At 39.4% G+C, this 20,385-nt stretch overlaps 1 protein-coding gene across 1 annotated transcript in view; it reads left to right on the top strand.

Moving 5' to 3' along the window:
- RYR3 (ryanodine receptor 3) overlaps positions 1-20,385 on the top strand; it is a 502,828-nt gene that overhangs the window by 136,427 nt on the left and 346,016 nt on the right. Inside the window, exon 2 of the mRNA XM_053594081.1 lies at positions 4,106-4,225. Coding sequence (XP_053450056.1) covers positions 4,106-4,225 — 120 coding nt within the window. The remainder of the gene's footprint in view (positions 1-4,105; positions 4,226-20,385) is intronic.

Genomic DNA, 20,385 nt, shown 5'->3' with positions numbered 1-20,385 from the left:
TTTATGTCAAAATCTGTTCTCATTTCATTAGATTATTCAGTTTTGACTCATCAATGACATGACCCTTTCTATAATGAGTACTATTATGTGAGTGAGAGTAGGTAAATCTTTTCTTTTAACCTGATTCCATATCTGAATTAACATATTTTTCCCAACAGCAGCAGTTTTCTGCTCTAATAGAATTTATAACTGACTAGGGTTACAAGGTAAAAACATACCAATCCTATAAATTATAAGTAGGTCTGTAATGTGCACCATGCTGGTGAGTATGATAATCTATAGAAACATGACGTGTGTGTCCTGCCTTCAAAGGGTACGAAGTCAGCTGGAAGTAGTGGCAGAGAGAGCACAGACCCAGATTGCCCAGGCTGCATACCAGGCTCTGCCCCTTGCCACCATGAAACCTTAGGCAAATTACTCAGCTGCTTTACACAGGGCCTCCTCATTTGCAAGATGGAGACAGCAATGATACCTGTATCATAGTGTTGATGTGACTCTTAAATATGTTATTGTGCATAAAGCATGGTGCCTGTCACACAGTCAGGGATCAGAAAGTGTGAGCCATTTTTTTTTTTTTTTTTTTGGTTCTTTAACATTTTTAATAATCATTTCTCTAGTCTTTTATCCCTTAGATAAAATTGAACCATTTTTAAACATATACTTGGGGATAAGTCATGCATGTAAATAATTAGAATGGATGGAATATGCTTTGTATTTTTTTGTGGAGGGAGAAAGTAATGAGAGGTATTGACTCATTTCTTATTCCAAATGGAATTCTGTGCAAAGATTTCCATGTCAAGCACTCAAAGGCTCCAGATGTCTGTCTACTCATGGTTTATGGAGATAATAGCTGCTGTGTGGAGCAGAGACAGGGGCAGGCTGCCACTCCAGGTGGTGTCTGCAGCCAGGTCAGCATTGTTGAGCAGAAGGTTCTAAACAGAATGTGGAAAAAGGTAAAAAAAAGTGTTTGGAGAAGCGTCAGTTTGGCCCAGAGTCCCACACCCATATGTGTGTCATCCAGAATGCCAGCCTAGGAAGGTGCTGGTGCAGGGCTGCTATTCAGCAAATGCTTATTAATTAAATCAGGGCAGATTCACTTATCACATTGGTTTCTTTTTTTTTTTTTTTTTTTTTTGTAGAGACAGAGTTTCACTTTATGGCCCTGGGTAGAGTGCCATGGCATCACACAGCTCACAGCAACCTCCAACTCCTGGGCTTAAGCAATTCTCTTGCCTCAGGCGCCGGCCACAATGCCCGGCTATTTTTTTTTTATTGTTGGGGTTTCATTGAGGGTACAATAAGCCAGGTTACACTGATTGCAATTGTTAGGTAAAGTCCCTCTTGCAATCATGTCTTGCCCCCATAAAGTGTGACACAACCCCCTTCCCTCCGTCCCTCTTTCTGCTTCCCCCCCCAATAACCTTAATTGTCATTAATTGTCCTCATATCAAAATTGAGTACATAGGATTCATGCTTCTCCATTCTTGTGATGCTTTACTAAGAATAATGTCTTCCACTTCCATCCAGGTTAATACGAAGGATGTAAAGTCTCCATTTTTTTTAACGGCTGAATAGTATTCCATGGTATACATATACCACAGCTTGTTAATCCATTCCTGGGTTGGTGGGCATTTAGGCTGTTTCCACATTTTGGCGATTGTAAATTGAGCTGCAATAAACAGTCTAGTACAAGTGTCCTTATGATAAAAGGATTTTTTTTCCTTCTGGGTAGATGCCCAGTAATGGGATTGCAGGATCAAATGGGAGGTCAAGCTTGAGTGCTTTGAGGTTTCTCCATACTTCCTTCCAGAAAGGTTGTACTAGTTTGCAGTCCCACCAGCAGTGTAAAAATGTTCCCTTCTCTCCACATCCACGCTGGCATCTGCAGTTTTGAGATTTTGTGATGTGGAATGCCTGGCTATTTTTTTGTTGCAGTTCGGCCGGGGCTGGGTTTGAACCCGCCACCCTCGGTATATGGGGCCAGCGCCTTACCGACTGAGCCACAGGTGCCACCCATCACATTGGTTTCTTAACAGCCTGGGTTATAAGGATGTGACTTATAGGGAAATTTCGGAAGACAAATAGATCCCAAGGCAGCTAATGCAAGGTTAAGCAAAGATGATTTGGGAACCTTGAGATAGAAGGGGAAAGGGAGAGGAAATCTTAGAGCCTCAAGGACACACATTAAGGGAAAAACTTCATTAACTTTCACCAGTTTGTGGAAAATCTGGTCCATAATCACACACTTACGATTTCCAAATGCCTGGGAGTTTTTGTTTTGTTTTAACTGGTGAATTGTGTCGGGGTAAGAGATACTTAAATATTTCTCAGTGGGAAGCTGCTCTTGGCTTTTTGGACAAAACAGTTACATGTTCTGAGTACCACTTCCATTATTAACCATGGACCCTGCTTCCCGATGGAAGTAGGGCGGCTCAGTGCTAAGACAGGTCATGCTTACTGGGAGGATCACATGCCCTTGGTTGACATAGAATCTAGGGGGAAATTCCCCTAGTGGAAAAGTTTCATTCTCTTTAGAGCAGGCGTCCTCAAACTGCGGCCTGTGGGCCACATGAAGCGGTGTGAATTGTATTTGTTCCCGTTTTGTTTTTTTTACTTCAAAATAAGATATGTGCAGGGTGCATAGGAATTTGTTCATAGTTTTTTGTTTTAAACTATAGTCCGGCCCTCCAATGGTCTGAGGGACAGTGATTTGGCCCCCTGTTTAAAAAGTTTGAGGACACCTACTTTAGAGATTTCCCTGAAGCCACACTTTCAGAGCAGTGATACTCCAGAGTTTCCTCAGTCTCAATTAAAATGAAGACCATGAATTCTGACTTCACTGGAAGCAGAGGCTCCTGAATTTATTACTGACTCCATCTGATAATGAACAGTGACATTTCAGTGCTCGTAAAACTGTGGAGCTATTTTCTGCCAGTCTTCTTTTCCTACATCTGTGATTGGTGGCTTCTCATGTTTCCCTGAAGCTCTAACCTATGTCTGAGCACCAGCAGGTGTCCCTGGGAAGATCTGTTGCTAGTGAATCTCTTCAGAATTCAACCAGGGGGAAAAGATTTTGTGTTTTCATTTGACTTGCACATCCCAGACACATTCCTACTTCACCTGCCTTCCCAACTCTCCAGGACAGTCCCTTACGTTCAGGGGGGTTTGGGGGCAGGAAAGATAGGACAGAGAAACAGACGAGTGCGCGCTGAGGAAGCCCCTGTAGTTGCTTCTGCAACCTGACCACACCTGCAAATTCAAAGCCAAGTGGGGATGAATAGAGAGCCAGGACTGGTAGACTGGGGAAGCAAGAATGGAAGGCTTGGGAAGGGTTGTCCCGGAAGTAATCCTGTTGCCATAAATGGAAGTCTGCCTCTTTCCCAAGGACTCTGAAATTTCAGGAGGGCTGCTTTTGAGAATGGTATATAGGATACATAATGATACTATATGATAGATAGTTCTGCTCCTTGGGATTGGGGTGTCTCTTATGCTTAACTTTCCATTCCCCCTTACAATCCGGATCTTCAGAGTTTTTCAGTCCTCCTTTCCTATGGGTTGGAAAGTCTAAAAGTCAGTTCCTTCCCCTGCCACATCATCTTCTGTGGTCTCTGGTAAACACGTTGCTCATTACATACATTCCCTTGCCAAGAAGATGTGTCCAGTGCCACTTCCGCAGACTGCCACCAAAGGACTTCGCCTCCACTCATCCCACCTTGCTGTGACCTCTTCTGCATTCTGTTCCCCTCCATCACATCTAACTGTATTGTCCTGTATTTGTATGGATTGCATAGATTTACTTTCATATTCGACCAGCTGTTGAAATCAATTGCTGGTCTAGGTTGTGTGAACCGTGTGGTGAGACTGGTGCCACGTGTATGTGAGGACGTCCATTCCAGGTGCTTGCCCCCACTGGCCTCACCCCAGACTGGAGTAAAGTTCTGACTCATGGTAAATGCTCAGTGATGCCTTGTGAAAAAAGACTCTCCTTCCCTAATCAGGTTAAAATACCAAAATAAGGGTGTGCGCCTGTCATTAGGGGTTGGCAGCTTACTCAACTCCAGTCCAGCAAGGTGACTTGAAACTCACGTGTATCTCTCTCTGGCAGGAAGATGAAGTGGTACTCCAGTGCATCACCACGGTTCACAAGGAACAGAGGAAGTTCTGCTTGGCTGCTGAGGGACTTGGCAACCGCCTGTGCTTCCTGGAACCCACGTCGGAAGCCAAGGTGAGACTGACCGACCTCCCTGCACTTTCCCCCAGGCGGTCACTTAGGAGAAGGGGTTAGGAGATGGTGATGAAGAAGAAATTTGAAATTCTCTTCCTGCCAGAGTTAAAACATGACTCCTCTCCAGCCCAGGAAACATTGAACCCGAAACCCAGAGCACTGTGAAGAATTGGGCAAGCTCTTGCCTGTCTGTGGCATCCAGGACCCTTGAGGGGGTCCACACTTGAGCTGGCTGTCTGCACTGGCTGAAGAATTTCTCCTCATACTCACAGGATGCCTTGTTCATTGTTGTTGTTAATTCCTAGAAATCTGAGTGTGTGTTATTTTCTCCAAGCTGTCATCTGATTGTTCCAGGGACTCAGAAGTGCTTGAGCCCATGTTTCTCATTCAGCACACCTGTCCCAGGCCTGACTGTACTGAAATTATATGCCTGCTGTGACCCAGGGGCAGAGAGGCATGTTCACTCTGGTCTCTGCCTGTGTGGAGGCATGTAAAGTCTCTTCTTCCAAATTTTACTTTCTGCATTTTCAGGTTGTTTCTGCTTTTCATGATCTGCATGTCTCAGCATTCTCACAGGACTTCACAGTCCTTGCAAGACAGTCAGTGTTCTCCAAAGAAACTAAGCCGGTAGGATTGGGTGGGTGGGTAGGTTGATGGATGGGTAGATAGACCGATAGATAGAGATTTCTCTTAAGAGTTTGGCTTATGTGGTTGTGGGGGCTAGCGAGCCTGACACCTGTAGGTTAGGTCAGCAGGCTGGAAACTCGTGCAAGAATTAATGCTACAGTCTGAAGGGACGATTTCTTCTTTTGCAAGAAACTTCCGTTGTTCTTAAGGCCATTGTCTAATTGGATGAGGCACATCCAAGTTATCAAGGGTAATCACTTTTACTTAAAGTCAACTAATGGTAGATGTTATTATTTTTTAAAAGTGAATATGCTATTTATTTAACATTTCAGCTTCATTAAGACATGTGCAGTATGGTGATTTTATTGGGGACATAACCCTACCTCAGACATGATTTCTTTCTGGGCCTTAGTGACAGGGTCCAGTTCATACTTAACCCTAATTAAATACTTTATTGAATAAACACAGTACCAAACAAAATGCATTCAAGTGCTTTCTGAAAAATCAATTGTAAAGGCCTTTCTATTTAGGTAATGACATGTAATAAAAGCAGATATGCTAATTTAACATAATTGACTGATTTTATGCAGCTCTAATGTCTTTCAGCACACAAGTACATTATTAAATGGTAGAGAACATCTATCACAACCATCTCTGCAGAACTAGGAAATAAATCTCTAGGAAAGATTTTACAGACCCTGCCTTTTCTTCCTATCCCAACAGTTGAATTCTAAAAAGATAACGCCAATGACTTTCCTCACAAAAGTTCACAACTAATGTCACTTTGCTATCAAAATCTGTATTTCTGATCCATTATGAGCATTGAGACAAGATTCAGATATTCCCAAAAAGAAAGCAGCACCGTGCTCATTGTGATTGCCTATTCAGCAACAGTGAGCACTGCATTTGAAACTCTTTCCTACCAGGAATTAAATAAGTTCAGCCACATTCATAGGCGTTTCCTCCACTGTAGTATTGTATAAGTCTCAATGTCATAAAGAATCCTCTTGTCTTCTTTAGTAACAATGTTTATAGCCAAACCTTTCTTCCCAATTTGACCCTCCCCACCACCAATCCTGTGAGTATAGTTTTCATGATTGGCAGTTGCATAACAGTTTATAACCAAAGATACATGTTGTATATCAGTCCCACTAGCCAGCAAGTCAGCAGTGAGCAGAACGTGGCCTGACCCTGATCACAATTTCCTCATGATAACATCTCTACATCTCTTTTATTCTGATCCATGTCACCATGCAGAGCAGAAAGTCGTGAATTCCCTGGTGTGCATTTTCTCGGTGAGCCAGCCCTCCTTGTGCCTTGAATGGTGGAAAAATAACAGCTCAGTGTCTGAAGTCACAAAGTGTGTCAGATTTCCATTTCTCTCTTTCAAGATTAATATAAACCTGTTTGATTCCTTCAAAGGTCAATTCTTCCATTTTCACCAGAATTCTCATTAGGTCTCATGATTTTTTTGTCACCTCCAACATATTAGTTGGCATTACGGCAGAAAGCAACGCAATTTGAACACTTGTATTTAATTTTTGGAAGAATCTCACAGATTTGATTCTTTGATTTTGGATAAATCTCAACCTTTCATTCACTTCATCCCAAACAAATATTTTGATCCATTTGGGAGAAAGGTATCTTCTGTTGAACATATCAGACACACTCCCTGGTGCACCAACAATGTGCAGGTTTTGCATTTCATTTCCAACATTTGTTCTACTAATATGAGCATGACGAGTTACTCCCAGATAGTCTCCAATGGAATTACCTTTTGGATCTTTAGGAATAAGAGCAGAATAGCTGAAGACTTCTCAAAACCATAGGCATAGAGGCTCTGAAGAGATTGCTTTCAATTCATGTGATGAAAGTTATCAACGTGTCATTCCAGTTGCTCTGACTTGCACCTTCAGGGTCTGTTCCCTCTGGGCTGCCATGTTCTCTGTCACAATTTGTGGATGGAGCCAGCAGACATGATCTGAAAAACTACTCAGTGCCAGACTGAAAAGTAGATGTTAATTGTATCTACAAAATACGTTCACATCGAAACCTGTTTTGGTGTCATTAAATAACTGGGCACTGTGGCTTAGCCAGGTTGACATGCAAGCAACCATGACAGCTCAGTGTTTCTCCCAGGACCTTTTTCTAAAAATCACAAAACAGGACATTTTCCAAAAGTCCCACCTACTGGCAGGTCATTTTCCACATAAACCTACACAACACGGAGACATAGAGTTTGGCCAAAACCTAGAAGATCAGGTGTACATGACGAGGGCCACCTCCCCCAGAAGCTCCCCACTTACATCACCAATTATTCTTTCCATCTAGGTCCCAGAGGTCAGATATCAGCCAGTAGCAAGAGTCAGGGTGGAGGTGGGCAGAGTCCCCTTAAAGTAAATGGCAAGAAAACAGACAAAGAAGAATGTTATCATTTTAAAGGTCTTAGTCTTGACTTCCCTGAGACCTTTTCTGATTTGCTTTTGTTCTTAGCTGGATTATTTTTCTTTTCACTCTAAGACATCTGGGATAAGACTTCATTAGATTGGAAGTCAAAAAGTTAATTCTCTGCCATTAATGAGTCATGTGGACACAGAAATCACATAATCTTTTTTTAGTTTTCTCATCTGCCAGATGACGTGTAGTGTGGGTGATGGAAAGAGCGTTGGCCTGAATTAGAGACCAAGCAGTACCATTTCCTGATCATCTATCCGGCGTACTTTAGGGCACAGGATCTGGAATCAGATAAGCAGAGTTAGAATCCTGTCTCCATCTCTTACTGGCTGAGTAAGGACCTTGGGCAAGGTGCCGCACCTGTCTGAGTTTCCTCATCTGCTTAATGGAGTTACATGATAACTACCTTATAAATTGCTCTCAGAGTGAAATAGGTTAAACCCATGAAGCACTTAGCACATATAAATTGCCTGGTCCATTGTAAGCTCTATCTAAATTTATTGGTTATGATTGTGTTGTATTGGTCAAGATATTTAAAATGGAATTCAGTTTCTCGATCTGTTAAAATAAGGAAAACTAATTACCTATCAGGAAAACTGAAAATAAAGAGAAGTAATGGTGTATAAAACACCTAGTGCTGAACCTAATACAGAGTACTTAATAGCTAGAGTTGATGATAATACTGAGTATACTATTGTTATCCCTTTAGGACTTGCAAAGTCTGATTTTGTGAATGATCATGAATCAGATTATAAAATCTTGAGCCTTAAAATTAAAGATTTGGATTAAAGATTCATTTAACTATTAAAAAAATATATATATATAAATGTGGCTTTCTATTTACTTGTTTGACCTAAACCAGATTAGAAACAACTACATATAAGAATTCTTAGGATCCCTCAGATATAAAAATAGTAAGGCACAACATTCATAAATGCAATGATGAGAAAATAGCTTTCCTAATGTCCATTTGATGAACTGATTATTCTTATTTTAATTTTTCATTCTAAATTTAAAACCAGATAACAAGACTGAAGAATTTTAAAAAGATTTGTGATGGGTTATCCATAATTTCACCACGTTGTCACAACTATTTTCACTTTCATTTCTCATTCTAATCTTTGTCCACCTATACCTGGATGTTTTCAAATTTGTACTTACACTAGATCTTCAGACATTCTGCTTTTTTTCCCCTCTAATGTGTTAGCCAGATCCATATTGCTATGTAGTCTCCATGGATGTTAAAATTTATGTGAGTGCTTTTCCTGCTTTGTTTTCACTTCCTCTTGTAAGAGTCCAGCAGTAGAATTAATGATGTCACAAGCGTGAACTCTATTTAACTGCTTTCTCAAAGGGATATACCAATCACTGCTTGAGTCTATGTGTCTTTCAAATGTAGCAGGAGGGAAATGAATGCTGAGGTTCCTCACAGAGATGCAGGGCCATATCATGGAAAGGCTACAGTAGCTATTGAGAATTTGTCGCCACTCCTGAGAGCAACCTGCTAGATAAGTCCATTGGGGGGAAGTTTCAGTTAATCTTCCCTTCAGTCAGCTACAACTGTGCATACCTGTCTTTTGGCAATCTGACCCTTCCCTTTCCATGAAATAGTTCCCCTAATGTTCTACAACAAAATTTCACGACCAGCTGTGCCATTCTAGGGTTCTTGGATCCTAGGATCCTAATGTAAGTCATGCAGTGAGGTGAGGAGCTGTATTCTTGAGCTTGAAACTGTGGCATGACTTCCAGGTATCACACACTTTTGACCTTGGGAAATTTCTACTCAAGGGTATTTTAGGCTAGTCAAAACTCAGAGATAAAATTGAGAAGAACTTTAGCAGGAAGAAGGACCTCAGAGAAAAAAAAGAGATGAGATAACATGCTAAAAAATTTTCTTGGTGTATGAGCCCTAAGAAAAACAGGTCATTGGAAGCAAGGAGTGAGAGAGTGGAAGAAGAAAGAGAAGAATTTGGGGGGAGAGAGACAAAAGCCTACCTAATGGGAACAACGAATGCTCTTTGGGTGATGAAACACAGCTTTAAGTGGGGCTCAAGCATTACAAAAGCTATACAGATAACCTAATACATGTGTACCCCCTTAATATTTGAAATTCAAAAAAATAATGAGCAGAAGGATGACAACATTGACACTTGCTGAGGAAATGAAGACTATTTAGCACTTGGGAGATCTCTCGTGAGATTTATGTCATGGCCCACCATTTTTTGAAGGTCTCTTGAAATTGCTGATGTCAATTGATGGAAGTGCTACTACTCAGGTTCACAGAAACCCAAGTCTAGGTTTATCTTGTTTTGTAGGAAAGACTCGGAGCTATAACCAGAGCCTGGGAAATACAGAGAGAAAGCATTTCTTATTTATTTATTAATAGTAAATGTTTATTTACCATCATTTTAAAATAGAAAATGTATTTAACACTTCCTTCATATTATTTCTTATCTATTTTGTATCTGCAATGCCCTCCTGGGTTGGGCAGTACAATTTAACATCCAGACTCACAATGCTTTTGTAGACCAGTTGGCACCACTCTTCTTTAGGATTTAGGACAAGAACCATGTATTGTCATCTGGGAAGTGTCAGGCACTGCTTTACTGCTGAAATCCCTGCACCAAGATGACAGCTCACATGCAAAGAAATGAGGTCCACATGGTGGGGAAGTGTGTGTGAGACTGACCATGGCTTAAATGCCTCATGTACCACAGGAGTCAATATATCTGGTAACAATTCCACAGGTAGCTGTTGGGGACTCCACAAAGGACAGCCCCAGCTACAAAAGTCACTGCACTGGGCTCAGGCAGGCATGAAGATGGCTTCCTTTAACCTACTGATAGCCTCCCCAATCCTGGCGGAGGCTACCAACAAGGAATCATTTTCTCCACTAGCAGTGTACCCTGGTAACATGCCAGTTTTATGAAGTTGCTGCTGAAACAAAACCAGAGCTGTAACTGAAGGTCAAATTCTCATACAGAAGGAGAGAATTTCATAACCCTTACCCCACACTTGTTATCAATGAAGACAATTAATTATTTAACTACTGTGGCTTTGTCAGATGTGTCTGGAACCCTAATACTTTCCCAAATCCCACTTTCCACTTTCTTAATAATATATCATCATCAAAAAGGGGGAAGAATATGGGAATTATATTTTTAAAGATAAATTTCAATAGACCAAGGTTTGTTTCATTGATTTTAATGTTAAGAATACTGAAATAGATGGAGTGAAACTATTTTCCCTAGTGGCCTTAAAAACCAGTGGCGTGTGTTCAGTCCCTGGACTCAGGGTGTCTAATAATGAAGTTCTACCTGACTGTTGGAGAACATCTTGTCTTGATGATCATGGCTTATTCAAACTGAAAAATCCAGTTTTCAAATCAAATTCCTGAAGGAAATCTTATTTTTATTATTTTTGTCTCCTATTTTGAAAACGAAGGAGAATAGTCTGATGTCACTTCTGAGAGTCGTGTAGGCAAATTCTAAGTTACAGCTGTGTCCCTCACACAGCAAGTGTGCCATGCACAGGAAGGAATCCACTGGCCCTCCTCCCCTCCTCCCCCCCGCTTCTTGGATGCTATTGAGTTTTTCTTTCATGTGAGCTCATTATTTGTTAATCTACAAGTTTCAAATTAGCAGTGGGTACATGTTATACCTGTCTTTCCCTTCTTGTGATATGGAGAGTACTCTCAAAATTCGTCTAAAGGATACAAAACCTCCATCTTTTATGGCTGAATAGTATTCCATGGTGTATATATATACTATATGTGAATACTATTCAGCCATAAAAGATGGAGGTTTTGTATATGGCTTTGTATATGTGTGTGTATATATATATATGCATATATACATACTGCAGTTTATTAATCCATTCATGTGTCAAAGGGCATTTGGGTTATTTCCACATCATTGCAATTGTAAATTGGGCTTCTATAAACATATATCCTGTGATAAAATGACTTTGTGTGTGTGTGTAGATACCTAGTAATGGGATTGCAAGATCATATGGAAGGTCTACTTTTAGTTCTTTGAGGACTCTTTGTACTTCTTTTCACAGAGGATGTATTAGTTTGTAGTCTCACCAACAGTGCAGGAGTGTTCCCTTCTCTCCTCACCCAGACCAGCATCTGTTGTTTTGGGACCTTGTGATGTGGGCCACTCTCACTGGGCTTAGGTGATGTCTCCAAGTGTTTTTGATTTGCATTTCTCTAATAATTAGAAATGATGAGCACTTTTTAATAAATTTGTTGGCCATTCCTCCGTCCTCATGAGAAAAGATTTTAATGGGGTTGTTCTTTTATTTGTTGATTTGCTTGAGTTCTTTGTAGATTCTAGTAAAAATAACTTATTTGCTGTTATTTTTAGAATCTTTCACTCAGAAAGAGATTTAACATTTACTTCTAAAAAAATAAGATCTGTGAAAATATGTGAAGACAGAAGCTCAGTCTAAAGTGGTGCACGCTTCTTTGAACTTTTGATTTATACTTAAGTATGTAGTGTTCTCTATGGACCTAAGATCTTACAAAAGACCAAACTATTCTAAAACGTATTTCGCAAAACTCCCTCATCATGTAATATGAAGAAACTTATAAGTTGATTTTGATTTTTTTTTTAATCTTTTTTTTTCCTCTTAACTTTCTTCAGTCATCATGTGCCAGGTGCTGGGTACAGAAGCAGTGTTAACTATTTTACAGATAATATTTTACAATATAAATGAGATTATTGTATATTTTCTCCAAGTAAAGTTTATAAAGGAAGATAAGGCAGATTAAGTGCCTCTGTGCTGGGAGATAGTGACATGGGGGAGTCAGAACACCTACTGCCTTGGTTTATGATAGTTTGTCTTTGCTGCTGCCTTCGGCCAGTCTGTGAGCGCTGAAGTTGAGGACTCTGTGTAGTTCTGTATACATGGGTCACTGCAATAGTTTCAAGACAGTCTGTGTAAAAGACTGTTAAGACAGTCTATTATTTCATTTCCATGAAACATAGTCCACAGCGTCCTTTCTGATTCACCTGTGCAATCTTCAACTTGCTTAGTTTATCAGTGTTGCTGGGAGGGCTTCCTTTCTTTCCATCCACATGGATTTTACATTTCTTGATTTTTTGTGTATCTCAAAACTTTCGTAATGACTCACATAGCACAGTGGTTGAAAACATGACCCTGGAGTCAGACTGCCTAGGCTTGGAAATTCTGGTTCTACCACTTAATAGCTACATGACCAGGGGTGTCAGGGTCCCTTCGTGGATGCCACTTATCAGGGCCTGGGACTGGTTGGTCTCCGGCCCCAGCCTACTGTGTTCTGGACACGGACCACTGACCTACCTTGCTTGGGAACAATTGCTCTTAGGTGCCTGAGGGCTATTTACTTTAGCTGGGGGGGGGGGGACGGTGTGAAGAAAGAGAGTCTTTAAGGGAATAAAGCAGTCTTCTTAGAACGATAGATCTTAGTCTTTAGCAAAGCTTAGTGATCTTCAGCAGAGAGACACCATGCTGGCGCTCTGCAGGCAGGAGAGGAGACAAAGTCAGAGTAAGCAGGTCCATGATAGAATGCACACGCTCTCGACTGCCTTCTCCTCCAGCCTAATATAAGGCTGATCTTGTGCCTTCTATTAAATTGGCACAGGTATAGAGACTGCCAATTTACCAAAGCTCTCATCTCATGAGCTCTCATGCTTGTTAGGATAGCTAAATCCCTCTCTATGCCCTTTTCACCAAGGTGTTCCATTATTGAGCTATACAGGTATTTCTTATAACTCTCACTCCTCCTAGCCATAGGCTATATGGGCTGCTACATAAGGGCAAGTAACTTTCTCTCTGTCTGCCTCACTGTTCCCATGTTTAAAACTGTATTCATCTCAGAGGATTATTATGAAGATTCAAGGACATGAATCCATACGAGTAGGTACTCTACAGACAGTACATCCCACCTCGAAAGTTATCTTTCAGCAGTAGCCTTCATTATCCCTAGCACAGGGTCAGACATACCTCAAGTCCTCAGGAAATGTTGATTGACTGAGTTAAGTCGGCTATGTACTGAATTAATTAAACTAATTAGATATTAAGGAGAATCAGAGTAAATTAGATGAAAAGTGTTAAGCTTGAGTAGATGGTGGAAGGCTATGTTAACCAGTTTGATGTAAGCATTCCAAAATGTATATAAAATCATCCACGTTGTACCCCATAAATTCATTAATGTACACAGTTACTATTTCATAAAAAAATTAAGAGAAAATAAAAGTAAAGTGCATCAGTGGGATATAGCTTTTGATTGTTACTTGTTTCTAATTTAATTTTCTGTGATCAGAAAACATTTTCTCTGTGATTTCAATCTTTTACGATTCATTGGGACTTACTTTATAGCCCAAGTATATGATTTATCTTTGCGAATGTTTCATATGTACTTGAAAAGACTGTGTATTCTGCAGTTGTTGAGTGCAGTGCTTCATGAATATCAAGATGGTTCATAGTAATGTTCAAGTCTTTTATACCCTTACTAAATTGTTTCTACTTGTTCTGTTAATTACTGAAAAAGTGGTGTTTAAAACTATGATTAAGGATTTACCTAAGGATTTACCTCTTCAGTTCTGTCACTTTATTTCATACATATTAAAGCTCTGTTATTAAGTGCATGTATATTTAGGATTTTTTTGTTTCTCTTGATGAATTGATCCATTTATAATGATCATATAATCCTATTTATTCTTGGTCTTATCTTATACTTCAAATGATATTAATACAATCACAAGCTTATTTACATGTTATATATTTTCTATCATTTTGTGTCCACCTTTTTATAGCATGTATTAGATTTTTATACTTCAGATATGTCCATTATAAATAGCATATAGTTAAGTGCTATTTTTCTTGGCTAATTTATAGTCTTTGCTGTTGAATTGGAGTGTTCCATCCATGCACCTTTGTTATGATAATTGGTACTCTTGGCTGTTGGGTTTTAGTTCACTATCTTGCTATACTTTTGGGAGGCCTCTCTACATTTTGTTCCTTTGCTTCAGCTTCTTCTTTTCTGCCTTTAAAAGAAATCAAGCAATTTTTTTTTTAAGAGACAGGACCTCACTCTGTTACACAGGCTGGAGTTCAGTGGCATGATCATAGCTCACTACAGCCTCCAATTCCTAGGCTCAAGAAATCCTCCCAAGTAATTGAATCTGTAGGCATGTGCTACCACGCTTGGCTCATTTTTAAATTTTTTATGCAGACAGTCTCGCTATGTTGCTCAGGTTGGTCAAGCAATCCTCATGCCTTAACCTGTCCAAGTGAAAAATGGCGTTTTGTTCTCTCATGGCCTCCATTGTTTCTGATGAAATGTTAACTATAATTTTTTTCATTGTTTCTCTAATAAGTCTTTTTCTCAGAAGGATTTTTATACTTTTTTATCTTTGATTTTCAGTAATTTGAATGATGCATTTGAGGATAGTTTTCTTTGAATTATCTGCCTGGATTTTCCTGTGTTTCATGGTTCTTTTGGTGGTTATTTTTCATTCAGGTTAGGAATTTGGGGGCCGTTATTTCTTAAAATGTTTTATCTGCCACATTTACTCCTTCTTAGGACTCCAACTATTTATATCTATGTTAGATTGTTCTTCATCTTTCCACAGGCCACTATCATTCTATTGATTTTTTGTTTACTTTTCTATCTATGCTTCTGTCTAAATACTTTTGGGGAGGGAAGAAACCAGTCTGGTTGGCAACAACATCATAGCATATCTATGTGACTTTCTATTAACTTATTTCTATATTTATTGATTCTGTTCTTCAGAGTAAATGTGCTAGTAAACCCCTCTGATTAATTTTTTATTTAAGATACTTCATTTTCAAATTCTAAAACTTTCATTTGTTTATTTCTAAGATTTTACATATTCTTCTGTAATTCTTTCTCTTTCCTCATTGTCCTATTTTTTCCTGTAAATTATTAATACATTTATAATTGTTAAGTTCCTATTTATTCAATATCTGGATATTCTATAGACCCAATGACTAATTTTTCTCTTGATCTTGAATCACATTTTCCTATTTCTTTGAATATCTAGTAAGTATTTATTATATAGTGGACATCATAGATGATATTTTGTGGTTACTCTGGTTTCTGTTATCTTCCCCCTGAAAAGTATTTTACTTTGTTCTATCAGGCACTTAAATTACTGGTGGATCTCTTTGACCTTGTGCTGACTTTGTCTGCATTGGTTTTGCATTGAGTTCTAGAATATAGTTTTTTGTCTCAGGATATAGTCTTTCTGGGTTTTAATAAAAATCCTGCAGTAATTTCTAAACCCCTTTAAACAGCAAGATTTGAACCAAATTTTGCCACTACAGAAATGGGTACCTGCTAAAACCTTTGCTCATTTTTAGTATTTCAATTATTGTTTTCCATTGAATACTTGGAATGTTGCTCTGTAGTATGAGTTGGCAAAAAAATTGAGGTGAATTTGTTTCTTGGTATTAGACTCTTATCATCTGTAGTGGTTTCCTTCTTTCCTCCATTTTTCTTTTCAATTTCTGGTCATTCTGACAGTCTCAAACTCAGGCCTCTGACACCTTAGCAGCTTTTTCCTTAGTCTATGCCCCATGGATCCCATGAACAGGGGAGTACCCTTGGGAAAAAAATTTAGCTATAAATGGATATCACCTGGTTGGCTTCCCATCTTTATAGAGTCATAGTCTTTTCAGCTTTAGGTTGCTCCCCAGCATCTGAAAACAGTTATTCTTAAAATATTTATCCAGAATGTACAGTTGTTATTGGTGAGAGGATTACTTTGCTATAAGCTTCTCCACCATTACCAGAGCCTCATCAGTGTCTTTTGCTCTTTGAAGTTGAGTGTTAAGAGAAAGAAGAGAAAATGATTGTTGAAGCAGAATCTAGGTTGTAAAGAAAAAATTTTCATGATGAGAGACGTAAGTGTTATTTCCAGGCAGAGAAGAGAGTCTCTAGAAAAGGAGAGATACTGTTGCAAAAGGTAGAGTGAATTAATAGATGGCACTGTTAGTAGAACATATGCCAAAGAAAGAGGGAGGTGAGGGCACATATTTTAAAGTAGCAAGGATGAAAAGCTGAGCATGAATACAGGTTTATCGTTGGAGGAAGACAGACTTATGGAAATTGTATATAGTCCTCATGTGAATGGGAGATTAATAGACAGGGATTAAATTGAATTTGGGTGTAGTTAATGGAATTCATAGGGTAGTGAAGGGATCAAGATTGGAGGAATCCTGTATAATGTTAGAGTTACAGGTTTCCATATAATTTAATGAAATAGGGCATTTTATAGAAATAATAAATTAGGACAGAGGGTGATAATGGAGTTTATAAGCTGAATTTTAGAAATTTTGAATTTAAAAGACCAATAAGACATCGAAGAGGACGTTTTTATAGGTATCTGGATATATGCTTCAAGAATTTAGAAGAGAGGTTTGGATGGAGATAATATTTATGAGTTATATAGGCTTAATGATTGCAAATTACACTGTGAGAGTAAATAGGAATATGTGGATTAAGAAGAGAAGAGAGAAGGGCCTGGAAATGTCAGTATTTACAAATGCATGGAGGAAGAGAACACACCACAGAATAAGAAGGAATATACTGAGGCATGGTGGTGTCATAGGAGCCATAGTAATTAAGAGAATAGTGTCAAGAAAGGGCATAGTCAATAGGGTAGAATCACACTTGGGGGTCAAGTCATGTGGAGATTGAATGTTTCCATTAGATCTATTGACACAGGGGCCAGCAGCAATCTTGGTGATAGGTCCTTTGATGTCATATGATAAGGGCAGGAGTTAATTCAGAGGATATAAAGAGTAAGTGGCAAGAAAAGAAAGGCAACCAGTTCAGCCATCTCTGAAAGAAAGAAAATGAATAGGGTCTTAGAAAAGACTTCAGCATGTTTAAATGCTTATGAGAAGATTTAAGTGGGGAGAAGAAAAAGGAGGAGCTACAGGAGAGGGAAGAGCTATAGTTTAGTGTGTAGAATTGCTGATGTGGCAGAAAGGGCTGGTGTTCAGTTCAGAGATGAGAAGTTGACCTTCAGACAAAGGAGGACCGCATATTCTATTGAATAGAGAGGAAAAGTCAGGGATGGGAGTGGATCTGAAGCTTTGGCTCAGAAAGTTTTGGAGAATGTTCTGAACTAGAGAGGAGTAGTATAATACCTAAACAGTGTGAGGGCCCAGGTTTGAGGTTGGAGACCACGAATTTTTAGTGTTACTTATTTTCTGGATGGTGTCCCTTTCTGCAGTCACCCTCAGTAGTCCCAGCACAGACACTGAGAGGGGACAATTTAACTCAGCCAGGGTCAAAGTATTGCCTGGCAAATGTGAGGAACAACAAAGAGGCAAGGGTGTAGGAGACTAGACCATGGCATCTTGAAATTTAAATTAAATGAGCAGGAAGTGAAAATGTGTAAGGGATATAAGTAGGAAGAGAGTACTGAATGAGTGAGCAAGTAAGTTGGGAGGTGAGTGGATGGTTAGACAGCGGGCTATCTCAATCATAGGTTTTAGAGCAGAGCAGCACGGTGCAAACAGCCCCCAGGTGTATGACCATGAGACAGTGTGGCTAAAGATCATAGAGAGGAAGCAAATGGAGTGCTCATTTATACATTTATACATTAGTTTCCTGGGGCAACTATAATAAATTTCAAGAAACTTGTGGCTTCTAACAACAGAAACTTATTCTTTTACAGTTTTGGAGGCTAGAATTGGAAATCGAGGTATTGTCAAGGGCTACATTCCCTCCTGTCTCTAGGGCAGGATACCTCCTTGTCTATTTCAGTCACTGGCAGCCCCAGACATTCCTTAGTTTGTGGAAGCCTAACTCCAATCTCTGCCTACATCTTTACATGGCCTTTCTATCTGTGTGTCTCTGTATTTACATAGCATTTTGCGCTTCTAAGGACATCAAATATGTTGGATTAGGGCGCAAACTAATGATTTCATCTTAATTTTATTCCATTTTCAAAGACCCTATTTCCAAATAAGGTCATATTCACAGCTACCCAGGGTTAAGAATTCAACATACCGTTTGGAAGAACACAAACTCATAGCAGTGTGAATGTTCAAAGCACTGGCAGCAGAAACGAAGTGGGGAGAGAGATTTCAGGGAAGGGAGACAAGGTCAAAGAAGTATACAGACAGCAAAGAGGAGGAGAGTGGAGGATGATGTTGCCAGCTGTGAGAACCTTAAAAGAGAAGGCGTTAACAATTTTTGAAACAGTAATGATCTGAAAATAGTGCTAGGCAGAAGGGCACAAAAACCACCTTATAAGGCAACTCAGAGGTAAGAGCGAATGAACATCCTGTAACTGGGAGGTCTCCCCTGGAGTGTTTCATGTGATCCTGTACAGTTTGGCTGAGCTGGCCCCTGGTGAGGTCCTAAGAGCCCAGAGTGGGTACTCTGCTTAAAGCAGCTATGCAACATTGTTCAGAATGGGCCAGGGACTTTTACTGTCACATGCAGACAGGACAAAAAGGCCCATTTCCTATTGATCCGTATGTGACTTAAAATTGAAGGACTGGGATAAAATCCTATGCTCAGATCCTGTGAATTTCTGATTTCAAGATTGTTCTTTTATAAGCACCAAAGGAGGCAAGAAAAGTTGCATCTTTCTCCACTTTCCCCTTTTTAATAAAATGATTTGTTCTGTACAGTTTAGATTCTGTTGAAAGACCTCACTTAAGGACCTAGAAGGCCACATGTGGTCTAAGGCTGCAGATTCCCCACCCCTGTGTGAAACATTTTCTTTCATGAAGTTTTCTTCCCATTTCTACACCCACATTGAGCCTCATGCTCTGCTATTTCTAACAGTCAAGAAATGGAGAAGGGAAACAGATCTCCAGAGAAATAGCAGTCAGTACAACTGATGTCAAGTTTTTTAATGCACTTGTCATGTGCTGAATCTATAGTCAAAAGGGAAAATAAAACTTCCAGCCTTTTGACTCTGAGATCTCTCCTTGTCGCACTGTCCTCCTCCCTACTAGAGTTATTGGTTCTGTCTTGATAACATATCAGCTTGAGGCAACACCAGCCCCTTCTTTTTATTTAAAGGCAATCTGTATGGGAATTTTCACAAAGAATTTATTCAGTGTGTAAAGCAGTACCATAGCTCTGCTGTTCATTTGTCATTTACTTGTTCACAGCAGGCAAATGGCCCCAGGTGAATTATGAGTAGGTATTATTCATACACTGGCACCTCTCTTCAACAGTTTGTTCTTTAAAGTTTCATTCTTTGTAAATAAAGACCTGAACAAACTCTGTGAACCAAAATATTTTTTAATCATTTTCAAAAAATAAGTTGTTTATTCTTGCCTTCCTGACATGCCAGAAATAGGAGATTTGGGGGTTTTTTTGTTTTTTTGTTTGCAGTTTTTGGCCAGGGCTGGGTTTGAACCCACCACCTCCGGTATATGGGGCTGGCACCCTACTCCTTTAAGCCACAGGCACTGCCCAGAGATTTTAAATAATTCAAAACACTCTGAGGAATTAATTTGTTTTTCTTCATCTAAATTATTTCAGAGAATGATTGCAAAGTGTTCCTAATTCCGTCATTCCTGGAGTTTGCTTTTTCTGTAAGGCTATCATCAAATCATTTATCTTCCATTCCATCTGAACTCAACTGAGCTTTATCCAAAGCCTTTTAAGGATGAGAACAATTGGTTCAAGAAAACTATTAGTAAGATTCTCTCAAACAGCAGTGTTTTAGCTAGCAAGTGGTTGACAGAATTAAGAAACTCTTGACCTAATGATCTGTATCTTCTTGGAGCATTTTTGTCAAAGATTTTTGCCTTCAGCCCTACTTTAACACTTCGCTATAGTTTCAAGATATTTCTAATTCAAAATGGAACAGAATATCACCTCTTTAGGGTGATTTAGGTGCATTGCTGCCTAAAGGAACAGAGGGCGGAATAATTGATCTCTACTCCACCTCTTCATCCCCAGAGCAGTCACTTCAGACTTGAAATTTAAATTATTACCCTAATAAGCCGTGACATCTAGGTTCAAGCAATTTCACTTCTTAAAGATGAAGACAGGTTTTATAATTTAATATAAGCTGTGAGAATGAGTG

The sequence above is a fragment of the Nycticebus coucang genome, chromosome 6 (assembly GCF_027406575.1).
Source record: "Nycticebus coucang isolate mNycCou1 chromosome 6, mNycCou1.pri, whole genome shotgun sequence".
NCBI lineage: Eukaryota > Metazoa > Chordata > Mammalia > Primates > Lorisidae > Nycticebus > Nycticebus coucang.
Note: the sequence above shows the minus strand (reverse complement) of the source record. Positions and strands in the feature narration are given on the sequence as shown.